The sequence below is a fragment of the Scatophagus argus genome, chromosome 9 (assembly GCF_020382885.2).
Source record: "Scatophagus argus isolate fScaArg1 chromosome 9, fScaArg1.pri, whole genome shotgun sequence".
Classification (NCBI taxonomy): Eukaryota; Metazoa; Chordata; class Actinopteri; family Scatophagidae; genus Scatophagus; species Scatophagus argus.
The window spans coordinates 21,063,390-21,088,614 of NC_058501.1; the positions used below are offsets into that span (position 1 = coordinate 21,063,390).

The 25,225-nt window shown below is 43.0% G+C and overlaps 2 protein-coding genes and 1 long non-coding RNA gene across 9 annotated transcripts; 2 read left to right on the forward strand and 1 right to left on the reverse strand.

Moving 5' to 3' along the window:
* The first annotated feature begins 397 nt into the window (after positions 1-397).
* LOC124065467 lies at positions 398-4,569 on the forward strand. 4 transcript variants are annotated; one of them, XM_046400895.1, is made up of 6 exons: positions 400-667; positions 926-1,044; positions 1,802-2,164; positions 3,034-3,297; positions 3,631-3,675; positions 3,924-4,569. In XM_046400895.1, the coding sequence occupies exons 1-6, from the start codon at positions 645-647 to the stop codon at positions 4,043-4,045; spliced, it is 936 nt and encodes a 311-aa protein (XP_046256851.1). In that variant the 5' UTR covers positions 400-644; the 3' UTR covers positions 4,046-4,569. The 4 variants fall into 4 exon arrangements, with proteins under 4 accessions (XP_046256852.1, XP_046256851.1, XP_046256853.1 ...); XM_046400897.1 differs by having other exon boundaries at positions 401-667; positions 951-1,044; XM_046400896.1 differs by lacking the exon at positions 3,631-3,675 and having other exon boundaries at positions 398-667.
* LOC124065470 lies at positions 3,255-21,714 on the reverse strand. Its single transcript, XR_006844416.1, has 3 exons — positions 19,913-21,714; positions 19,631-19,702; positions 3,255-4,086 (listed from the first exon to the last, which is right to left on the reverse strand). It is a non-coding gene; the product is annotated as an uncharacterized LOC124065470 (long non-coding RNA).
* Positions 6,655-24,183, forward strand: scn1ba (sodium channel, voltage-gated, type I, beta a). Of its 4 annotated transcripts, XM_046400901.1 has the most exons (7): positions 6,655-8,541; positions 15,773-15,885; positions 16,481-16,647; positions 18,072-18,309; positions 20,526-20,667; positions 20,940-21,011; positions 22,090-22,227. In XM_046400901.1, the coding sequence occupies exons 3-6, from the start codon at positions 16,573-16,575 to the stop codon at positions 21,004-21,006; spliced, it is 522 nt and encodes a 173-aa protein (XP_046256857.1). In that variant the 5' UTR covers positions 6,655-8,541; positions 15,773-15,885; positions 16,481-16,572; the 3' UTR covers positions 21,007-21,011; positions 22,090-22,227. The 4 variants fall into 4 exon arrangements, with proteins under 4 accessions (XP_046256857.1, XP_046256855.1, XP_046256856.1 ...); XM_046400899.1 differs by lacking the exon at positions 15,773-15,885; XM_046400900.1 differs by lacking the exons at positions 15,773-15,885; positions 20,940-21,011 and having other exon boundaries at positions 22,090-24,183.
* The last annotated feature ends 1,042 nt before the right edge of the window (positions 24,184-25,225 follow it).

Genomic DNA, 25,225 nt, shown 5'->3' on the forward strand with positions numbered 1-25,225 from the left:
CACTTTATGAGGCCAGGTTAATTTTTTATTGTGTATAATGGATTGGTTTTTAAATTAGTAATCCTAATAACGTCGCAGTATTTCTGAGGAAATATATAAAATAAACAAATTCATATAATAATTTATAATAATTTGTGATATGAATTATTCACAGTCTCACAATATTAACATAAGCTGTTAAGACACATTTTCCCATTTTCTTTTTTAAAATATAAAAGACATCACAATTTCAGGCATCACAGAATGTCATAAGATTTTTAAGAAAATAGCTCTTCTTTTTCACAACTTTACCACAGGCTTGTGGGTGTGCAGACTGTAGATTGCATCCTGTTGCAGCACTGGGTTGGTGGGGGTCTTCGTAAAAAAAAAAAAAAAACAACGGAAAAACAATCAGATTATTACTCACACACCCAACCACAGTTTCCATTTAGATCTCAACCTAAAAACTCGTGGTAAATATTGAATATATATGATTTCTCTAGAATTATATCACTTCTGTGTGTGGGAGAACGCATTGGAAAAAGTACATGATTGTCAATATCACCAATGCTAAGGCATCAAAGAGTATTAATACCTTTTGGTATAGTAATCCATTATTCCTCCATGTGGGCAGCTGAAAAACTGTGAGATAAAGTGAACCCTGCATGCTGGGCAACTTTAAAAGCCGGTAAGTGAATTATCTTTCGAGTTGAGCTTTTAACTTCGTTCTTGATCTTGAAACAGCAGCAGACAGACAGAATAACCACCATTTAAGGTCCACTTAACGTGCTTCTTCTGGATTGCCTACAGGTTCATGGCAAATGAACTTTATGACAGCGAATATATGATACAGACAACAACTTTTGGCGTTTCACTCCCAAACTATTTTTTAGTTCACTCTCAGAGGAAGTGATGAAGTATACTGCTGTTCTGTCTGCACTCACAGGAAGCAACGTTATCTTCTTTTAAAGTGTCTTTGGTCGAGAGACACGTCAAAGATGATTTTGCTAACAGTGACGGAACGGGGATGGACACAATGGGTGCTTCTTCACCTTATGGTCTCAGGTACAATTTAGGATTTTTGATCGCAAGAATGAAAAATTTCGGTGTGTGTATTTGTGGCTGTCATTAAAATAGTCCTGGGGAATTTATCTATTCTTCAACTCAGCCCACCGTGTTTTAGTATAAATGTTTTGCAGGTGATCAGATTTCACTGAAGTATTTTCAACTTTCTTGGTTAGTTTAGTTTCAAAGGAGAGAGAAGCCTTAAACTTCAGAAAGACTCTTTTCAGAATCAGAAAGACTTTATTGCCATTGTAAGTGAAGAGGTTTCACATTATTAGGAATTTGTCTTGGTGATTGGTGCATACATAGAACGCAACAAGTAACATATAATAGAAGAATAAAATAAAATAAGGTAACACAAAATAAAATAAGATGAGTAAAATAAATAAGTTTCTGGAGGTAGTCTAAAAGTGAGGTAGTGCAGGGTGGAGTATAGTGCAAGTGGGTGAAAAACAGTGCAAATGAACAGCAGGTGGATAACGACGAGCAAAAATCAGTTACTAAAGTGCAGGGCAGCATGTTAGTCAGTTGGTGTTCAACAGTCTAACAGCACAGGGGAAACTTACCTGTATGTTACTGCACAGCTTTACTTGTTGTTTTTTAAATCAAGTGACATGTCAAACTTCCTGTAAATTCTGTTTAAAAGAACAAACGCAGATGTTGGTTGAGCATTTCAGTGATGTAGTGGTTATTTTTGGCAGGATGCCTTTCATTAACATCCTGTGATTGTTCTGTTTTCATGTTCGTGTTGTTTCAGGTGCTCGCTCTCTGGTCACAGTCCACCAGCCTCCTGTGCTTACTGCCGTTCTGGGTCGTGATGTTACAATGCCGTGCCAGCTCAACATTTCCCACGATGAGAAAATGGTGAACTCACCGGTTCTGTATTGGGTGTACTTCAAAGACAACACTTCCCATGTCAAACTGTGGCCCCCCACTGAAAACTACCAGGGACGTGTTGCCCTTCTGGACGAAAACGTGAACTCCTCAGACAAATCCATACTCTTCAAGAGCATCCATTGGGCCGACAGTGGGAAGTACTTGTGCAAGCTCTCCATCATCACTGCAGAGAACAACAAACGTTCCAGAAAAACAGGGAACGGGACATTACTGACGGTTTACGGTAAATACAAGGTTTCAGAGGAGTTGGGGGGGGGGACAAATGTCCTCACAGGGAGAGATAAACTTGAAGACATTTCGCATCTGCGAGTTTATCTCAGACTTCTGTAGATTTTTACTCACCTTAAAGACAAAACGGTGACAAAGTTTTGGTTTGTAGGAAGGACTGAGAAAATCTGAGGGGTAAAAGTCAGGGTCAGGACTAAGATTATTGATTTATTTCAGGACGGACGCATCTAATTAAGCAGAGTAAGGGCTCAAATATGCATCATGTGCCTGTGCTCCAGACGTCTTCTCCGCTGTCCTGCACAGCCATCTGCAGCCTCTGCATGCAGCTTATTTCGCTGTGACTTTGTGGGGGCAGTTCTGATGCTGACTTCACAAGAAATGTTGACATGCAACGAAAAAAAATCCCCGCCTGGCCGTTGTTGATTAACTTATAAATGGTAGCGACGTGAGCGAGAAAAAACAAAAGTCTGAGTGCATTTATTTTGTAAATGAAATCAAACTGACATAATGGACATCAGTCTTCAGGTGCTCCTTTGGAACTACGCAGACACATTCATGTGCAACGGTCACTGTCCCGTTTGATATGAATTTTAGAGACATTTTTGGGTCTCAAGTCCTTTTCAATCATGCAGCGTGGATCTCAGGGTGGTCAGTGAAAAATCTCAACTGGTAAACAGGCCTTTGGTTAAGTTCAAAGTTTTAGGGTTAAGCATAAAATTGCTTTGTGTAGTTGTGTCTGTGTGGTTCAGCCTGGGATGAGGAGGGATTATAGATTATGGATTTCATTAACAGATGAAACCTGCAGCACAGACGTTTGCGTTTCTTACTTTAACATGCTGTGCATCTCTGTGCATCTCTCCTCAGACACCATGATCTTTGCCCGCCACAACGACTCTCTGCTCTGCTGTTCAGTAAACGTGACCCGAGATGCCGAATTCGTTTTGTCCATTTATCACGGTGGATCCAAACTCCAAAGTGTTGACTCTTTCTCGGGAGACTTTTCTGCAGCTCTGCCCTACGTCACACTCTCTGAGACGATCTCGTTGAGGAGCGGAGGAAACTATGAGTGTCAGCTGCACCTGAACGAAGAGCTGGTGACGAAGAGCAACTTCCACTACGGTCCAAATGGTAATAATCTCAACTATATAAAACTCTTTAGCTGTAGCGTAGATCACATAAAAACACAAAAACTGACAAAATAGTGAGACTGGAAACAATGTCTTTGCCCTGTCATTGCAAATGTTTAAACATGTCCTGTCTGGATATGTGTGAACCCACATCTGAAGAAAAGCTTGTGGTCCCATTTTATTGCCCTAAAGTTGAAACTAGACGAGTTTTAAGCATGGAAAGATCAGTGAATTTTATTTTTGAAGCTGCAGGCAGTTTTAAAATGCTTCATTGCCGAGAAATCATGCACTATGTCAACAAGACAACATGTCTGAATGCTTTCTTCTTTATCAGCTGGAGTAGGTGGAAGTACTGAAAAAAACGTTTCAACTACCCCTGGTGAGTCTCTCTTAAAAAGTAGGAAACGTTCACTCTCAGTTGCTTGTCTAGGTTAATTTTGCTTCTGGGGAGGGTTGTGCGATTTCTCATCTTCCTTTTTAATGTCTCCTCTTCTCTGTGTAATTTGGGTGAACTTCTCCTTTAAGTTGTTTTTACAGGAGAAAGGATTACAATAAATCCAGCGCCGTATCAATATGTGATTTAATTTTAGGATTGCACTTCCTGTCTGGTGTGTTTGTGTTTCTCAGAGCCAGATGAGGAGGTGTTTCCGGAGCCGTGGCCCCTGTATGGGGGTCTCCTCCTGGTGCCCATCGTAATCCTGCTGATCCTCGTAACCGCCCTGCTGATGCACAGAGGCCAAGTTCGTTAACACCTGGCTCGAACCGAGAGGCTTGACGCCGGAGATCCAGGCTGTCAGCAAAGGAAAAGAGACCAAAGCAATTCGTGAACAGGGACAATCAGCTTAATTCAACTCTGTGGAGGAAGACCATCTACAGGGCTCGCTCTTACTCCCAGCTCATTATACACTCATGAAAAGCTAATTACGAACATGATATCATCCAGTAGATCACCATAAACTCTGCACACTGAACCTTTAATGAAGACAGCATTACAAATTATTTAATACTGTAAATATTTAGAGGGACTGTCAACATCTGTGGCCTCCTATGAGCCAGCTAGGAAACATCTACCAGCACACGCTTTCAACAGGTTCTTCATTCATTTAAACTGTAAACTGTTTGAATATTATTGCACAGAAAGGTAATAGACTGTGGCCCCTGCGACCCGGACCCGAATAAACAGTAGAAAACGAGACGAGAGAAGGTAACAGAATATCTAAGTGCTTACATATGGATATAAATTATATATGAATAAAATATGTCATTAATCTTATGAATTCTTCTTACTGCTCTTGGCTCGAATATGTTTTAACATGTCTCATTGTGACACGAGCCATTTGTTCCGGTTTTGCTGTACTTCTTTGTTAGAAAATCAAAGTCTTCCTTCCGCAGAAACGTGTACTTCTGGCTTTCTTTTCTGCAACTGCCCTCAGCCACCACTAGAGGGAGATGAAGTATAAAGAATGAGAACTCAAATCACTGACTTCAAAAAGCAAAATTCTGTAGATGACCTCTTATGAAAATGTATCACCTGCCAATGCATCACACCTGCTTTTTTGTCCAGGAATCACAGAAATTATGTTTATATTTGTGCATTAAAAAAACAAATTTACTCTCAATGCCTCAAACTGGATGAGTGATATGATCCTCACTGGTGTTGTTGCTGTGATTTCAGTTAATCCAAATATATAAAAAGATGAAAAGGGATGCTGGTGGAATTAGGGACAGTGAGGTCACACACACACACACACACACACACACACACACACACACACACTTTGTTCAAGGGCAGGGGCATGGATGTGATCTGCACAGTAATCCTGACTTCTGCATAATGAAATGGCCAAAACAAGAGATCAGCGCACACACACACACACACACACACACACACACACACACAACATGACACCAGGTGCACGGACTTGCTCTCTGACACAGCTCAGAGGGGCCCGTATGTGGGTATGTGGTTTAATGACACAAAGCGGTAGTTGTTATCACAATGAGTCAAAAACCTGACAGTTTCAAATGTCAAACAGCCCCGTTGCAGGACTGAGAACAGAACGCAGCTGCGATGACTAAGCTTTCCATTTAATTCTGGCTGATTTAAAGCACATAAACATTTTCTTGCACACCTAAAATAAAAGCATGGTCCTCAAAATGACACGTTACAGCCTCTTTAGTGCCAACCCCTTTTAAACCACCAGTCATCCACCAAAGGTCTGATGTGAATTTGAAATTAGCTAAAACCGACGGGTTATACTGTATTTGAAGATCATTAACACCATTATGTAGTTGCAGCGAGATGTTCACTAATCGGGGGGAGGTTTAGAAACTTCTCACCTCTCGAGGATTGCAGAGCAAGACTTCTCCCTGAGCAAAGACTTGTAGTTCTCATGAAACACAAAAGAATTTTACTCTTTAACAAAATGGTCTCTCTTTGTAGGGATTTTTTTTCTGTGATGTTATCGGACACTCAGAGTAACAACAACAACAAAAAGACTTTTGGTGGACGTAACTTTGATGGACAGAGCTGATCCAGCAGTGATCTCCTGGATCAATCCAAAAAATAAGGCCCAGGTTAAATCCCTGACTTCCAGTGAAGAGAAATCCCTACATAGAAAGACTGGCCCACACAGAGTCCTGACCTCAACCCCATCCAACACTTTTGGGATGAACTGGAACGGAGATTGTGAGCCAGGCCTTTTGGTCCAACATCAGTGTGTGACCTCACAAATGCTCTACTGCATGAATGGGCACAAATTCCCACAGAAACACTCCAACATGTTGTGGAAAGCCTTCACAGAAGAGTGGAAGCTGTTAGAGCTGCAAAGCTGTCTGTGTGTTTAGACTGTAATGTCATTAAAGTCCCTGCTGGTGTGATGGTCAGGTGGCCCAATACTTTTGTCTATGTAGTGTGTATGTTTTAGTTACTTTATTTCTGTGCGTTTTTATGCCATTTAATTTGTACGTATTTATGCATCTGTGTTACATCGATAACCAGTCACTAAAGATCCATTAGAAATGTGACAAAACAAAACAAAACGCACCAGGTTTTGTTGGATTCGGATTCTAAATATTCAATGTAACACAGTTACTGTTTTGGCACCACCTTTTCTTTAATTTTCCAACAATACACACAGCTTTTCTGTGATATCGCTCACCTGACTGTTTGCCAACACGTGGGGGCTTCTGGAAAGGATGAAAACATCAGAGAAAATCCCTGTTGCCATAACAACGGCCCTATACCTTCTACCTCCTGCTCATCTTTCTCCATCCCTCTGCTGCAATGCATCACCCCCCCCGGGTATGCACCTCCCTCCCCCCAGCCTTCACCCATCCCAAAGACCGATTAGCCCGGCATCCTTCCACTGACACACCATGTAATTTCTGAACGTTAGTGATTTGGGGGTTTATTTTGTGTTTGTGTGTGTTTGTGTGTGTGTCCCTCTGCTTGTCTTCGTTTTGACGAATCTCCAACAACACTACGCGGATCTCCAAAAGACATTTCCAACTGCGCGTCTGTTCTTGAAGGCAATAAGAAGGAGACGGAGGACATTTTTTGTCTTTTCGCACCCCCCTCTCCCCTCCTGTGCTGTGCTCCGATCCTAAAATCTGTCCGATGGTACCCGGCAGAGGGACTCCCAGCATCTGATCGCCCGACGCGGGATGCAAGTCGTCCACCTCTCCATCAACAGGACGAGACGTTTCAAGGATATCAGCGAGGGAAAAGCGGAGGATTTGTTTATCTTTGAAAGGGGGCTTTGATTAAGAGTCGACAGGTGAAAAGGACGTTGCGCTCGGCTCTGCTTCGTTGGTGGGATTTGCAAAATTTCATGCATTTTTCCCCCCCCAAAACTCACCGATTCGTGACTAGTTGGTTGCAATTTGTCGTATGAAAACCCGAGTTCAAACACAGACTTGCTCCATGGCCACACTGCCGTAATGCACAAAATAAGAGCGCACTTTTCATAGCCTCCGAAGAGGACGCACGGAAGGCGGGCGGCGGTGTAAATAAAGCCCCGGTGTCATGTGCTGGTGACCCATCGGAGCAGCAGCTAAACAAACCATATGGCTTAACGGACGCGCACGAACAGCGGGTGATTTCACGTGAATAAGTCGCGAGCAGCCAGACTCTGTTCAAAATCACTGCCTCCAGTTTTCTCTGAAGGGATGTGTAGTTGTGAGGCTGCAGTTTGCACGACAGACAGAAAGCAATAACACTGATATGAGGCAATAACAAGAAAAAGAAATTCTTCCAAAGCCAAAGAGAGGTGGAAACAAGCGAGAGGATACTTCACACTGCTTCCATTTGCCATCTCACGCACACTGTGGCTGTGTCACGCTCCTTTTTTTTGCCCGGACCACATCTGCAGCTGCTAAACGTGTCCTGCATGCAACACTGTGTCAGACTTCTCTGCACAATCACTCCAGAGCTCTCTCGCGCGCTGCGTCTTCCATTTCCGGCACAGATTCCACCAGACACCTCAACATCGTCTCCTATCAGATCAGCCTATAAGGTGTCAGTCTTCCAGTGCCATTCACTGACCAGCCAGGGTGTCAGGACACTGGCATTATTTGGTGCACACAGTCTCACCGTGGAGATAAACAGGCCTGAGGGTGTGCCACAGAGTATAAATAGTTGAACAAAGGGCCTTTTGGAGCGACAAGGGGCCGAAACCTGAAACTCTGAGTGATTCCTCCCTCTTGTAATCCAATACGCTCACACGCTGAGAGGCTCTCGAGCAGCAAAGAGTGATTTAGATCCTGAGAGGGTGAGGAGACGAGGTCTGCGGGGCTCTCGCTTTCCACACTGCTGCCGCCAGGCTTTTCAGGTGCTTGAGAAGACCGGATCATCGAGAAGACCCACCCACCCCTCCTTCCAGCCTTTGTATCAGCTGGAAAAAAAGAAGGAGAGGAAGAAGAAGAAGAAGAAGAAGAAGAAGAAGACACCCAGGGTGGACCACACCCAGAGTCCCAGCAGCCTCTTCTCACCTACCAGACTTTTTATCACAGTCACATCTTTGGCATCTTAATACCCATCACCAAGCTGGAGTAGCTGCTGTAGATCTGTCTTGTGTCTTCCATTTTGAAGCGTGTGTGTGTCTGAGTGAGAGTGTGTGTAAGTGTGTGTGGTGTGTTTTGACGCCGTAGAGAGCCACCACCACCAGTCTCCTCTCTCCTGTCAGGATGTCTGCAGCACCAGAGCTGCTGCTGCTGCTACCTCTGGCCCTCCTGGCGCTTCAAGGTGAGTGGGCAGTGGTCGTGTTGCCATGGCGACGCCGTGATGGCAACACCTTGGCATGCACATGAGCCACCATGCAGTTCGCCGTTCACTGGCTGCTCTGTTTGTGACTGTTGTTGAGGTGTTTCCTGTCGTCTGATGTCGCCCTCGCTGCCGCTGTCAGCTCTGTTTGTAGGCAATGTTTAGCTGGTTTTCTCGTGTGTGTGCGTGTGTGTTTGTGCTCACAGATGGAAGCGTGTGTGTGTGTGTGTGTGTGTTGGTGTTCAGATGCAGATGTGGGACTGAGTGTTTGTAGGTCCATCACTGTGCTGGATTGCTTGCTAAAAGCCCAGCTGTTCAGTTTGTTTGTTTTTTTCTTTTCAAAGTAATGAGAAGAGGCCATGTGACAGTGTTAAAACGAGTCGCACACACACACACACACACACACACACACAGCTACAGCAGCAGTTGTGTGTTCAAAGGTCCAAAACAATGTAGATCAGTAATTTCTCTGTTTGCTGCAGAGCGTCGTCTTCCTCTGAAGTGTGTGTGTGTGTGTGTGTGTGTTTGCAGTTTAGGGCTGCAAACTTACAATCATTTTCATTACTGATCAGTGTGTCAGTGTTTTAAACCTTTTTCTAATGCATGTTTGTGAAATAGTAGAAAACAGTGAAAACTTCGCACTGACCGTCCGGCACTCAAAGATGTTCAGTGTTCAGTGACATGAAAGCTCAAAAGCTGGAGAAGCTGGAAGCAGACACACGTTTGGCGGCTCTGTTTCGCTCAGTTGCTCGGATATTTAAAATGAATCATCAGAATAGTCGCAGGTTAACGTTCTGTCGCGTGACTCGTCAGGTGATGGTCAGTTCGAGCTCAGGCGACTTCACTGTCGTCACGCCTCTGCTGTGCGTGCGGCTGAAATACGACCACTTGCTGAGCTGAACCGGCATCGTGACGGCCTTTCAAATCAGGAAATGTTCCTTTAAATTTGTGCCAACAGTCTGCATTGCCCTCCGACTCCTCCTGCTGCTATCTGTGTCATTTGACACATCCTGACTCAATTTCCCACCTTTACGAGAAGCAATTTACCGCCATTTATTCTTTCATAGCGTGAAAAACCCTGAGCTGAAAACAGCCTGAAGTACATAATCCATCACCGTTGGGTTACTGTCAGTCTCCTGACACCCGCAGGAAGACAACCAACTCTGCTGGGACGCAATCCTTCACCAGCCTGTCTGAACAATCGCAGCCACGTCTCTTTATTTATGGCCTCTTGGTTTATTTGAAAATGATCTGTTGCCACGCATTAAAAATGTCTGGAGACCATCAAGATAACCAGATATTAGTAAACCATTTACAACCATGAAAACATTTCTGTCAATTAAATATTTGAAACTAAAAGTCACTTGTTTTTAAGTTGGTAAATCACTGTTCCAGATAATCTGATTTTAAGCACCGGGATTTAAAATGGGGCACAAAATGGAAGAGGCTCTACCAGGCTCTTTATCTCACACTCAACACAGCATCATAAGCTCAGAAAATAAAACAAATAGTATGTGTTGTTATTCCTTTACGTGAAGCAGCAGTTAATCCGGGATTTAAGGTGGAAAAACAAACAGGCAGAGCTGTGGAAAGCTGAGGCCAGGAAGCAGATAGCGAGCGAAGAACTGAAGCTTGGCAAAAAAAAAGTAAGAAGGTTACACAACCTCAAGCGACTGAAAAAGACAGCTTGGTTGAGGAGTCGGCGGGTCGGTTAAGGACTCGAGTGAGTGAACACATCTGGAGCTGGACGCAGTGAGGGTGAGGATATAAGCAGAGACAGGAAATTGGACAGAATCTCCTGAAAGAAGAGAGGAGGGGGGAAACTAAAAGCGACCGAGGGGGATAAAATAACAGCTTGTGTATTTTAAAAAAAGTTTCAGAGTGAAAGAATCGCAGCCCAAACAAACAAACTTCATCACACTGAGCTGCAGCTGCGCAGGACAGCCAGAAGAAGAAGAAGAAGAAGAAACAGGGGAAACAGAAGGACGAGCTCGCCTCGAAAACACAGCAGAACAGACTCACATATCACATGCAGCTCGTCCCAACACAGTGAACGTTCACAAACCACAAACAAAAGACTCGCACCCTTTACAAATGTGCCCACAGAGTCATTCAGAGTTATCTACAGAGCTCTCTGTCTCCTCTGAAACAGAAGAAAAAGCTTTTTGACAGCGAAACCTGTGGATTATTAGAGTCTGTTAGAGTCTGCTTTGAATGTGACAAACTGTGCTGAGCTGCAACTGATGTCAGCACGAAAGCATCTTGACAGATATGGGAGGGGAACAAATCGCTTTCGTGATTAAAAAGAGGAAGGAAAAAAGTCATTTTTTTAAAAGGGGAGCTTCAGGTTCATCTGGTCAAGCTGCCTTCAAATGTGACACAAACTGAGCAGTCAGCTGACAGGAAGTGTGTGTTCAAACCAAAGCAGAGGCTCATAAAGCCTAAAGCATCTGATCGCAAGCCGAGGGACTCGCGGAGCCTTTCAGTCTGCACGTGGCTCGAGCGTGAACCTCTGCTCACAGGAGGTCACGGTCAGCAGGATGTTTGAACAACCACACCATCTCGTCAGCCCCGAGCCATTTGGATGCACGTCCATTCCACCACTGCAGCTGCACATACTGGAAATTACATTACAGAGAAGCTCATCATTCTAAGTAGCAGGCTTTAGGACATAAACTGATTACGGCTGCTTGAGTGAAGCACTGCAGCAAGTCCAGCAAAAACTACTTAGTCTGATGTGTAGTTTGCACTTTATTTTGTTTTTTTATAACCTCTTCGACTGGCAGATTTATGATTTTGAAGCCCAAGTTTGAGCTTATTTTTCAGCATTTTACAGCTCAAAGCTTTTATTTCTGGCTATGAGCCCTTAAAAGTTGAATAACTTCACAGAACCTGTTCCCTTCAAGTTAAAGTCCAGATGAAACAGCATTTTGAGAATATCTGTGGCTTTTGTATCGTGTCGTGTTTCTGGAGGACAGGCAGGCAAATCGAACAAATTTCCAAACAGCTAACTGATGAGTCTCAGGTTTGTGCTGCTGATGTTTGAAGACTGACTGACGGGTGGCCACCGTGATATCATTGGCTGAAACCGGTTGAGTCAAACCTACATAAGCACACATCATATTTCGTTTCCCAGGAAGAAACTTTAAACATTTCTCTGACATTTATCGTTTAAAAAGGTGCACGACGTGAGTGCTCTTTCAGCTCCCTGTTAAAGTCAATGTTGCCTTCAGAAGTCGTGTTCAACAGCCACTGCGCCGTACGGCGTGCGGGATGTCTGGGCCTGTTTATGGCCTCGTGCAAACAGCAGGCATTGTGACCAAGGAGCTCACGACTGACGCTCTCCATCTGAGCGAGCCCACAATGTCAACAAAAAGATGAATTTTATTTTCAGAAGCCGTAACAGTCAATCAGTCGTGCCCCATCTGCAGCTGCTGCCACACACCGAAGCCCTAAAGCTGCTCAAATCTCATTCTGAAGAGACTTTCATTTTGATTCTATTTGAGGCTTTTTTAATTTTTTTTTATTGCGGAAATCCAATCCAACCCACAAATCTCTGCGGGGGGAGATTCTGTGCCACCGCGCCCTAATTTCAGGCTGTGTGCGTCCTGCTAACTTGTGTTGCACACATGACACACACACACACCTGAGCCCCTGTTCGTCCAGCTGTGTGACAGAGGTCTGTAATACCAGGGTGGCCTGTAGCGGCTGGAGGGGGGCGGCAGTCAGGAGGCTGAGAGGAGCTCTGAAGGACGGGGTGACCTTCAGCTCAGCTCAGTTTGTGTTTGTAGAGCTGGGAACTCATCCGTTCATCAATAATCTTTGTTAATACCATCAGAATGGCTCATTAAATGTTTAACTCTGCAGTCGTAACACACGGTCGACATGAAGCTAAGCTAAGCTGTAGCAGCAGCACAGACGTCGGTGAATAAGCAGTTTGTTCAGGTTTCTAACGTTTATTTTTTTAAAAATTACTTTGTTACACCCCAACTACGTGTTATGATCTCAGACGTCCACAGAATACACAGACTGTTTTCAACTGAAGTACAAATACTCATCAGTGCTTAATGTACTTCAATTTGACTACAGTGATCAAATTTAAGACTCCTGCCTTGATACCAAATATTTTCACTGTCCACCAAACAGCAAATCAAAGCGACGCTGAGCTGCAACAACTAGAGTTAGCGTGTGGCCTCACAGCCGTGGAGCTCGCTTGTTTGTTCACGAGCACCGGATGTACCAAAGAACACTGCAGAGTCAGGAGAAAACGACGAAGAAATCAGCTGTGACAATCTCTCAAGAAAGAAAAGGGGAAAGAAAGCCGAGCTGATATCCTGGAGACAGACAGGCCAATGAGAAGAGAGACGTGAAGCTCATGTGTGCTGGCATTGCTTCACGCCTCTCGTACACTTACATCAGGTAGTGCTTCTGCAAATGCTTATGTGTGTGTGTGTGTGTGTGTGTTTGCAAGAGCCACACAAGGTCACCCTGGGACAAATGCACATTTTGAGTCAGGATGTTCGGATCGTTTTCTGTGTGTGACAATGTGTCAATGTGTCAGCTGTCTGTTAAGGAGACTTTTTATTCTCGACTCACTGATGACATTTTGAGAAGATTTTTGTGGCCTTTTGGTTCACAGTGAGACATACTGTACATTGGAGGTCTTGTTTTGGGGTTTGGTGTTTTTTGGGTTTTTTTTGTTTTTTTTTCTTTGGACTTCACAAAGTAGAAACTGTGCACTCGAACCAGGGGGCAACTGTTTTAAGACATGATACGAAGGCAGAAAAGTAGACAGGGACTCCTTGTTCTGTACTGACAAAGCAGTGCGCCGTCACTTTACCAGCCATGACAATCAGCAGCTCTGTGGAGTAAAATGAAAGAGACGCTCACAGAGCAGCATGCTTCAAAGATCTACTTGTTCCAGTGGAAAGTCTCTTGCTCACTTGGTGTCAAGGGAAATGTCATGGATGCTTGGCATTTCCCCAGGTTCTGTGTTGCCTACAGTATGTGTGTGTGTTTGTGCGTTTATGTCACTGGTAACCCAGCCATGGAAACAGATGTTGTCCCCCTTAGTCTCTTTTTGCTATTGCTAATCCAATTTGGTGGCTGGTTCAGCACATAACCTCGATCGGTTTTGTATTTCCTTTAGCTCCCAGCGACATGCTAAGCTAGCTAACCTCAGCAGGTGGATGGCCTTTTGTGCAGCTAAAGCTATAGGTCAGTATGTGTTTTTGCTGGGCCTCAGGAGTATACAGCGACTGATGTGAGGGATTAACGAGCCACCCACCCCGGGTTGGGGGGGAATAAAAACAACTAATCTGCAATTTGTGGAATATCTGTTGCATAATCCTGACCCTCAGTCCACAGATTACGCAATGGATTTGCATTTTTGATGCTCTGTGTGTATGTGTTCTGCTGCTGTTGGTGAGAATCGCTGCCAAGGCAGTTTGGTGGACTCTTGTTTGGTCTGCACTTTGGTTGTGCAATTCCTCTCAAGTCTGCTTGCATGTTTGTCTCTCTCTCCCTCTCGACGTGTCTTTTCGCTGTGTTGTGAACTTGCTGTCTCAGCTTCGGACAGTCAGCAGCATCTCTGCTCACCTTGCACAATCTCGCTTCTTGCCTGCGTCACCAGCCTCCCCGCCTCAGGATTACTGCCTCACACTATCTGTGTGTGCTACTCTTCCAGTCTTCCAGTCTTTCTCTCTCTCTTTCTCTTTTTTTTTTTGCTCTGTCCTTCCTGCATCCAAAGGCGTCTCTTCTGTCTTCAGACATCCTCTTAATTTATTTCAGTCCATCCAACATGTGCTTTGTTGTTGTTGTTAATGTGTATCCTCTGTCTGTGTTCCAGGTCTCACCTCCTTTTTCCTCTGAGCAGTCAATATGCTAATCCTCACCCGTTTTTCTGCATGGGATGTTTTGCTCTTTTCCACGCGGCTGATATGACAGAATCTCTCGCAGACTTGAGTCAAATTATGATTGCTTGCTAAAGTTTAACCAGTCGTTTAGCGGCGTCTATTTGCCAAAATGTCTATTAGTTGATTTCCTGTGAGATTACACTCAGGCATTCAGCAAAGACTCTATTGGAAACCGAGGCTTAGCTGCAGCCCTGACAGCTGGTGCAGCTCACAGCAGCCTGTAATTAACACAAACAATCAAGTCACTTTGGTAACAGACAAGAAAGCTAATTAGAGCAGATATTGAACTGAAAAATAAAAGAATAACTAATTTTATATTTGGCCTTTTTATATATTTCCACTCACTGCATTGCTTTCTGAGAATACGTGCAGCTGTTCTCGAAGCAGTTCAGGAGAACTGTTTGAAAATGCTGTTTGCCTCAGGTCTGTTTGATACGATCGAGAGGCGTCCCAGAAAACCCGAAAACCCAAGACTCTGGCCTTAACCGAACTCTGTCCTGTAGGTTCAGACATTTGAGCTTTCCTCACTGGACTTCTTGTGGCGTCTGATATTGTGGGGTTGTGCAAATGCTGTTTTAAATTAAAAGTTAGATCCTGGTTGGTAGTTTCTCTTTTTGTATCTATCTGTGACTATAACATTGTACTCACCACAGTAACTGGGAACACAGTTTGCTTAAATGTGGCTTTGGCACAAGCAAAGAGATCAGCAAAAATATCAGCTCGGGTTTGGTCGTTCTCGGGTCCAGCTGGGTTTGGGTTGTGCTTGCTTTTAAATGCATGAGTCCATCTCTTGTTTAAATGCGAGAGCCTGTGAGTCCATTTGTATTTTGGGGCCTGTGAACTCTTACATTATGTAACTTTCTCTTCTCCTCCTCTTTTTTTCCCCCTCTCTCCCTCTTCTCTCTCTGCAGTGCATCAGCCAGCATTAGGCCTCTTTCCTCCTGCTTCCCCGTCTCCCCATTGCTTTTGTAGAAATGGCTGTTACGACTGAAGCCCGTGCTAACCTTCTCTTTCTTCCTTCCTCCCTCATTCCTCCCCTCCATGTCTCTCAGTAGTGTAGTGGCCTTTCTATTTGTGTAATCATTTCTCACTTTGTGCTGCCACATTTGTATCCCAGGCAGTAAAAAATCTAGACATTTGTTTTATTTATGTATTTGTTTTTACATACTTGTGTACACGAGGCCATGGAAGTTGTGCAGCCTCTATGGATCTTGAGCTCATCTGATCAGCGTTGTGTTTCCTGTCCTCTCCCTCATCCCCCTCCACCTCCCTCCCATCTTTGGATTCAAAACAAAAAGCATCCCCAGAGGTCAAAGTTGAGAATAGCACAAGATCTTTGGTTGAGAGCCATGCTGAGGCCTCAGTGGAAACTGCAAGGTGCAGTGTGAGAAAGAAACATGTGGAGTTACAGGTGTGTAACTCCTGGCCGATGAAAAGTGTATGTCATGGTGATGATGGCATATATAGACTCACGCTTCTATATATGAATTTAGCTCAGTTACCAATTGGCAGAATGCAAGAAACACGTACCGCTCACTGCAACCTCTTTATTTCCCCTCAGTTTCACCCATTAAAAACACCCAAAACGTTGTACATTAGTACAAAATTAAAAAGCAAATTATTCAAATTCACAATAATCGATGAGCTGAAATGATGAGTGGAAATAAAAATAAATGCAAGCAAAGAAAACGTAAGCCCATTACTAAAAGAAAAGAAAAACACGCATGCAATAACCATTTGGAGCAAGCATGCAAAACTACAAAAGCCAAAATATTGGTAAGACAAGCAAGATGTGGTAAGTTTGCCTGCAAATACTGAGATACTGAAAAGCACCAGAGCTCTGCCCGTATATCAACCTTTCCCTTGAGTCACGGGTACACGAAAAAGAGGATGAAGGCCACCCACGGCTCTTCCCTCTGAACCCTGTGACCTGCAAATAGATGAAGAGCAGTAAAGTGACACACGAGTTGCGTAACTGTGCGTCCTTCATCCGTTTCACTCTGTAGCATCTCTGTGCCACGGCGCTTGCGTGGAGTTGGACTCGGAAACAGAAGCCGTTGCCAACGAAGGCTTCAAACTGAGCTGCATCTCCTGCAAGATGAGGGGCGAGGTGCAGGCCGTGGCCACCGTCAACTGGTACTTCAAAGCCTCAGATGAGACAGAGTTCTCTCATGTGAGTAGTGATAAGACACACGTCAAGACAGGCTTTGATAGAGTGTCGCTCTGTAATGACTTAAAGGAGTAAGAGGGAAATACAACTTAGTTAGATGAGAAGACTGATACCACTCTCAAGTCTGTCTTGTTAATATTTCTGGGTAGTTTAGTTTAGCATTCATTGGAAACGGCTATATTCAAAGGTAACAATATCCACGTCTAAAACTCACTAATTAACACTGCTAAAAATTAAGTAAGAGACTAGAACAAGCCTCCTTCTGTACAGTAATTACATTAAACAATACATACAAATAGTTTAAGACTCTGAAGGAGAAAAACGTGCATCCTATACAGTCGCTCTTAATAGATTGACACGCCACGTTTGAAAAATATCTTCAAAACTAAAATTACACAAAAAAATTGAGCCTAAATGTTCTACAAAAAGCCTGATGCAGATTTCCCCTGCATATCTAACGGGTGCAAAGCCTCCAGTTGAAGAAGCAGTCTTGAAATGAGCCCACAAAAGCTCCAAAACTAATCTGGTATAACGCTGTGTGTCTCCTTCTCTGGGAAACGGCTGCAATGCATTTATCATGAGAGAGAACAGAGTCTTGCATTTTTCATGACGGCCTTTTTTCCCGTCCACCCTTCCGTCTACTGGAAGACAACACATTTGCTCACCAAAGAAGCACTCGCCAGGCAAACCAAAGAGGCCATTACAGTATATACTTATAGCAGGACAGATCCCATTAGCCCATTTAGAAGCCCATTTGCTTTCACTAATTCGCCAGTAAGTGCACAGGTGAGGTCTGCAGCTCGGTCGATACGGAAAAACAGCAGCGATGGTCGTGTGGGGACCAGCTGTCTGTTTCCTCAAGGACCGCAGGAAAACTGAACAATAATAATCCAAGAGAGAACAGCATCTTCCCATTGTATGTGTTTATCTGCACACGTAAAAGAAGAAATTGGACTATAAGCTACACAAAGACTGTTAATCAGATCTAAAAACAGGAGGAAAGTCACACTGTATGTGTGAATGTTGGCCTCCAAATGGACCCCAAAAAAAAATGCACTAACTGGTAACGGTTTGATTCATTGAGTGTTGGGTTTTAATTGAACCTTCGTATTTATGAAACATTTTTAAAGATTTAGACCTTCAGGAGAAACCAGTGTGCTTGGGACTGATTGGCACAGACAGGATAAGGATGCCTTATATCCTTTAAGTGTTGACATGTTCCTAAAAGTTCATTTCACAGCATACTGAAATGTTTTGTATACACAGATTCATTAGGATAAACGCTCACACAATGCAAAGGGGATCATAAAATGTGTAGTCTTTGGTATGTATGGTCTTTCAACGTGCCTGAAACCCTTGTCATCACTTTGCTGAATTTCCACAGCATCTACTTCACAAGCAAATCCCACTGTGTGATTCTGTTCCAGTTATACAGCTACGACGATGGAACGCCCGAGATCATTGACCAACGTTTCTACGAGCGTCTCTTCTGGAACGGCAGCAAGAACACGAAGGACCTGCAGGACGGCTCCATCTACATCCTCAATGTGACCTTCAATGACACGGGAACCTACCAGTGCATATTCAGCCGCATCCTCACGTATGCCAACTACGAGTTTCAAACCAACACCAGCAAGACTATCGTCATGAAAGTGGTGCCACGACGTAAGGGCGAAGGGGGAGGGGTGTTGTATTGCATGTTTGGACCCAGATCTAAATGAGCCAAATGCACCAAGGGCTTGCAATTCTGGGTCAGTTTTATTTTAGTTTTATGTTTTAGGCAGATATCGAACAAACTTCCATTTACATTTAAGAAGAGCCAGTTTAAACCACAAACCTCTTAAGGCTGAGCAATTCACTTGGAAAGACTTCATGCACCAATTGGCACAAATTTTTCAGTGTTGGACTCCAAGGAAGGAGTGTTATGTCTGAGTGAATAAACTAGACAACACATTGAACGAGCGATCGGTAACGACTGGTGTTTAGGTGGTAGTCGACCCCAGAGTGCTGTCACATGTGCTTGTATCAAAGCAAACACGGACAGAAACCAGCAAATATTTTTATGGACCTTCTGTTGAAGAGGCCAAACAAAGTGAGAACTTCAATTTCATACTGCAGTCAGTTTTTCCCACATTTCAGCTGTCCTCTGAAACCACAAAACTTTTTCTACTGCTTCTTCTTCTTCTTACCGATGATTTTATCAGTCAGCACCAACTGACACGGACTAACGCGGTCTGAGCGGCTGATTGTACCAGATTATCGTAATGAAAGTGTTACCCCTTCTTTTTTCTTTTTCGCTTAAGTCCAACATTTCACTCTTCGCAGTTTGATAAAGATGGACCCAGGCTGATAAGAGAAACTGTTTTGACTGAAATTTTCAGTTTTCTGGTGTATGTCTGTCAAACTGTGAAAGGAAAACACACTTTGTGCTGGAGAAATCAGCCGCAAAAGATGCAGAGATAAGACTTAAAGAGAGGAGAAACATTGCTGTCATACTTGGGTAGAAGTAGACGCGGCTGGTGTAAAAGTATATTATAACAAAAAACCCTGAAAGGTTCAGTATTACAGAGTGACGACATTTAACAGTAAATGTTTGCGTTTTCCCTTTAAGAGTGGAGGAGCGCTCCCTTCATGCAGTATGTACACAGTAACTGATTATGTTATGTGTCTTTGTTAGTCAAACACTGTCTTGTGAAAAGTCCCAGACCAAACACGGGGGAAAAAAAACATGCAAGCTGAGAGGATATTTTTGCGTTTAGTGTTTATAGAGCTGAAGTGTTGTTGGAGATGTGGTAAATAAATATCCAGAAGGAAAACTTTAGGAATATCTATCAATGCTGGAGTGGTGTTGATGGAAACACTGAATATTATTGTTTCTACTTACGTTGTTTAACCATTGCAGTATTCACTATAGTATTCATATTTCATTAATTAACAGTAATAAAACACATTGTGTTCATGGCAGCTGCTCAGACCGATATCTCACCAGTGAGTCATGCGAAGGTGTTGAACAGTTTCCGAAGACCTCAGTCAACTCTACGATCACAGCTGCCACTTTCTGTGTGGTTGCAGGAAAGGCACAAAGGCAGTTGTTTGTTAGCAAGTTCACCATATGAACTTCATGGCATGGTGATATATCACTGCTGTGTTTACGGTTTCTGGATCACTGCAAGTTTAAAGAGTAACTTTGACTAATTAAAGTTCTCCTCAGTCTCTGCTGAGCATTTCAACATCTTTCAGCTCTTTGTCTTTGTTCTCTGGCCCTTACCTTTAGTATTTTCCTTAACAGCAGGCTCTGAAGATCTTTTTTCCACCACCTGCCCTGCAAATAAACAAGAGACAGACAAAGTTAGCGACTAGCTGTTGAACATAGTGGAGCATTTAACTCATAAAGGGGTACATGTTTCCCTCAGGAGTTGGTGGAGACCAAAAACAGAGCTAAGAGGAGAGTGACTTAAAACTGATAACAGCCTGCAATGTGTTTACAACTTGATTTGCTGGCCCAAAATGGTCCACAAGGTGCTTAAAGTGCCAAATGCTTGAACAAGCTCAGCGGTATCTTCCATGGTTCAGTGCACGAGCTCCTGAATTTTCATTACAGGTAGATTGAGCAGTGAATGTTTTCTTTTAGCCAGGCTATGGCAAGCAGTAACATATGGGTGTCAGACAGGTTAAATGTATCTGCAGCAAGATTCAAGAAATGTTGAATTACGATGCAGCGTAATTCAGGACAGGAGGTCAGGAATTATGACTCATATCGTTTGAAAAATGTATGGCCTGGGCAGACCACATCCCTCATGGCACAAATTAAATCAGTCCCCTTTCCTTAAGCCCGTAGATACAATATATCTTACCTCACCCCCCCACCTCTGTCTCTCTAGTCACCAGGGGACTGGCGTCCATCTTGTCTGAGGTGATGATGTACGTGTCCATCATCGGGCTGCAGCTCTGGCTGGTGGTTGAGATGATTTACTGCTACAGGAAGATCGCAGCAGCAGGAGAGGAAGCTCTGAGAGAGAGCGCGTGAGTAACACTTAAAATACACAAACACACAGAGCGCCAGCCTCACCCCGGTGCCAGTCCTTCATTTCCAGATCCCGCTGGGCTGTCCAAATGTCCTGATGTCCCACCAACCACTTTCACAATCTGTTTCAATCTGCTCTTCTCAAATATATAATATAATATAACATTTTCCTTTTTCCCTTGCTGAACTGATCTCTTGTTCTGATTCCGATTCACTGACCTTGACAGTTTCTTTTCCCCCTTCTCTCCTTTCCTTACTCTCTTTCCTTCAGGGCGGAGTATTTAGCTATAGCATCGGAAAGCAAAGATAATTGTGCAGGTGAACAAGTGGCAGAATAGCACCGGTAGGTCTGAATTCAGTTTCTTTGTGTGTTTGCTGGCAAAGCTGACACTTGTACAGTTTGTTTGGACCTGTTGTATTATTGCCACCAGAAGGGGTCAAAAGGGGTCGTATTTTCAGCACCCACTTATACCTATGACATATTTATTTTCTAATATCCCTTTTTTATTATATGTTCTCTGTACTGCTAACTAATATGTCAGCACGACAGACAGCCAACAAGGCCAACATTTCTTCCCTCCTTCTGGTTCGTGATTGCCGGTGATCCCTTTAAGTTGAAGCAATGTCTACATATCTCTACATATCTCGGAGATGTGAGCAGTTCAAATGATTATGAATGAGTGATTTTCTCTTCTCAGACTGTTCAATTTGAAACAATTTGGACACCTCAGCCTCAGCATAAACCTAAAATTATCTTCTATACATCATGTTTTTAACCAGAGTCTTGTCAGGTGGAAATCCCCTGTTTCAGATACCCAAGCTATTCTTGGATCAGAAAATTTCTACTTGGTTAAGGTGGAAAAAATATACACTAAACGGTTTAAAGCCAATCTGAAGACATTTTTTTATATCTATACTGATCTAACTCACGGTTATTGCAATCCCAGCCAGCAAACTCACATGTGCCGTCATTCACCGACTTTTCCACTGGAGCCACCATCAGGTTAAAACTGAAATGTCTACAGTTACTTTGGGTTATGAGCAAAGACCTGCAAATATGATGACATTCTCATCATCTTCAACTGCACATGGTTTTGTTAAATTCTCAAATATACTAATTAATGTTCTCTTCTCTCAATCAATTAAATAATTTATATCCTCAAATCAGTATGATAAATTGTGCCCTTAAATTACTAATTTATTCCACAAATTAAATTGCATTATTAAGCTCCCATTTGTCCTCTTGCTATGTGCCACTTCAGTTTAGTACGATTTTATTTAGATTTTAGATTTTAGAGATCAGCGTCCCGTGTCAAGCCAGTGAAATTTTAGCTTTGAGAAAGGTGACATCAGCTCTGCTGTTGTTGTTGGGTTTATTTTTTCTTATTTCCTGAAAGTTTTATGTTTGTTTTTTACTTCAGGTCAAAGAAGAACTCAAGAGGGCTTCCTTGAGGAACCTCACATCCACCCTCATGAACTGCCCTCTCGCCGTCACTCACCTCCCGCCATCTTCTCCATGTGATGGACAAATGGAACCGCAGAGATGAGGAAGATCTTTGTGGAAACTTTTTTGTTTTGTTTTGTTTTAAAGTGACTTTTCTGCAAAAGGATGGAAAACGACTGAACTTTGTCCCATTCTGAGGGACAGGAGAGATGCATCGGGTGGACAGAGAGGGGGAGAGATGTATATTGGTGTATAAGTATGCACAGATAATATTTGAACACATGTAGATTATATTATAGGCTTACGCTGTATATTCACTATCTGCATGCGCAAGAGTTTAACAACAAAACGACCGACATCATGCATCTGATGTCCTGTCACATTTACGAGTTTTGAACCGGTTTTCTCAAACTCCATTTCACACCATGCGTTGGCATCAGGGTTTGATCAGTACAGATTTTATTTTAGCATTGATATTCATTTGGACCAGTTTTACTGCCACAAAATGATAAGTATTTGACATTTTCCTCCAGAATAAATGGAAAGGACAAAGAAAAATATAACTGCTGGTTCATCATATCAGTGGTGGCCACACAGTCTGTCAATATCTAAACTTTAAGGACTTCTATTTAACCAATATATTTATTAGCCTGATAAATAAACCGACAAACCACCTCCAAGGTCCAACCCTGACTGACAACACATCCAAACATTTTATTTTCCTTCTGAAGATATTTTAAATTTGTGAAAAGTCACAAGTGGACGGGAACGCGATCGGCCGTCGCTCTCACGTCACCTGCTCACCAATAGAAACGTTATCGGTGTTAAATGTGCTCAGCATTTAGCTCGTCACTGCAGCGTGTTCGATGACACTTTCAAGTATTCTCAGAGTTTTGATTTATTAGCTCTGAAATAAAAGGGACATGCAGTCAGTAGACACTGTAATTTATAGCTTAAACTCATAGAAGAAGATTGTGCCAGTAATGCTTTTAATGTTTAATGCCAGAATGGGGAAACAGCTGAGATGCTGTTGGTGGTTTCCTTGATCCCAAGAGCCAATAATGATAAATCAGTCAATCTTAAGCTAAATTTCAATGGAAATTCCTTAAGGCGTGATGACAGGCCTTTTCAGCGGCGTGTTTAAACTGACGTGTGTGACGCAGCAGGTTCACTGCTGACTTTAATTTGCTCCTTGACATTGATTGCAAGTGTTAGTGCCGAGAAGATTTCTCACCAGATTAAGGTGGCGAGGATTAAAAATGGCACCCGGGTGTGACTCCCTATGAGAAGATGATGCCCTCTTGAATGCACCTGATCAATTTGTATCACACCTTTAAAAAAAAACCCAAAAAAACGCACTGATGTGTAGATCCACACAAATGTCTTAACGTCTTTGTAGAAACTAAAGGGCTTGGCAAACCGCTATCATCTAACTGCCGTGTGGGCAAATGTACCACAAAACCTGTCCAGCGTGCCTCCCAGCGTGAAGCCAGTGGAAAACCAAAAGGAAAAAGGAAAGAGCTGAAGTCTTGTTGCAAATCTTCAGTGTAGCAGCTTCTCTTTCCAGACAGCCAGTTGTTGACAATGAACACTAGATGGCAGCGAAACACTGCCGTTCTGCATGTTTACTGTTAAATCTTTTTGTACCAAAAGTTTGATACATTTTGAGATACCGAGAAAGGGGGGCACACACAGACTAACAAATTAACTGCATGTTTACTGATGGAATAATAACACACACTGTTTGACAAGATGAAGAGAGAGATGAAATGTGATGATCTCCTGTGAAGGCCATTCAGGCAGTCTTAAACGCTGCTGACTGAGGGGTTTACACTTCGGGTATGTGTCTGTTTACATCATCAAAACGCCTTTTCCTGCACAGATTGAACCGAACAGTGAAGTGAAAACCACACTGCTCCCCACACAACTGCTTTGTGTCCACGTGTTTTCTTTCAGCAGCGACTAAAAACTGTAGTTCATGCGTAGGTGTGGAAACCTTGCTTGCCAAAAAGAAGAGAGATGGAAAAAAAACAAGTGACTCACAGAAAGAAATAAAATTCTTGTGAGGAAATCAGCCGCGTCTCGCTTGGATTCTTTTGATCTTATGATGCAGGGGTTGAAATGCAGTGAGGGGTCGTGTGTTTATTCAACAAACAATATAATTTAATTTGAAGTCCTCCCAACACATCCCAAAAAGAAAACTGATTTCTCATATTTCACTCATTGAACTCTCAGTTGCATTTTTCTTAAGATATTCCTCAGTGCAAAGGTTTAAACTCTGTAACAAAGGCTTCTCTACACTTGTCTCCTCGGGTCACTAAGGTTACAGTTTGTCTCTTGGTAAAGAGGAGCTCTGAAGGAGACACAAAGCTGGAAGGGGGGGATAACTGCTGAGTTAACACTATAGGGAGGAGAAATCAACAATCTTGCAGAGAAAACAACCGGGCGATTGTTGATTTTGGATTTAAAAAAGAAAAAGTAAAGTACCTCACATCTTTCCATATCAGCTCAGAAACTCTCTTCAGGAAACTCAGAACGGCCAACTTCTCCATCCCGACTGAAACATCACATACTGATTCATGCCCGACACAGGACAGGAAGACTCTGCAGCGAGTGATCACAACCAACCAGAACATCACTGACCCCTCACCTCATCTGTGAGGTCTTTGGTCTCTACTTCAGGCAAAGCCAATTTTAAGAAATTATCAATAAAGAGAATAATCCTAAATTGCAGCCCCAGAGAAGACGCAGTACTTCATTCCCCTTTGAATGCACTTTTTAAAAACGAGCAAAAAGCATAATATGCTGTATATGCATGCATACATGAACTGTAATTATCCAGCGTTAGAGTTGGTTTTTGCACATCTTGAAAAAAAGGATCTTCCCTCAGGAATTCAAACTGGTGTCCCCTGGTCAGATGACAGCCACTGTGACTTTCCTGCCAGACAACAACTACCTAAAATCAGTGTGAAGGTGGCTGAAGCAGAAATCTCATCACTTTAATCTGGAGTCTGGCTTATTTTGAACAGAGAATCTATCTGTGGATAAGGTTACTGTGAAGTGAAGTGAAGCAATATCTGTGCGATGGATTTAATTGATTACTTTATGTTTTT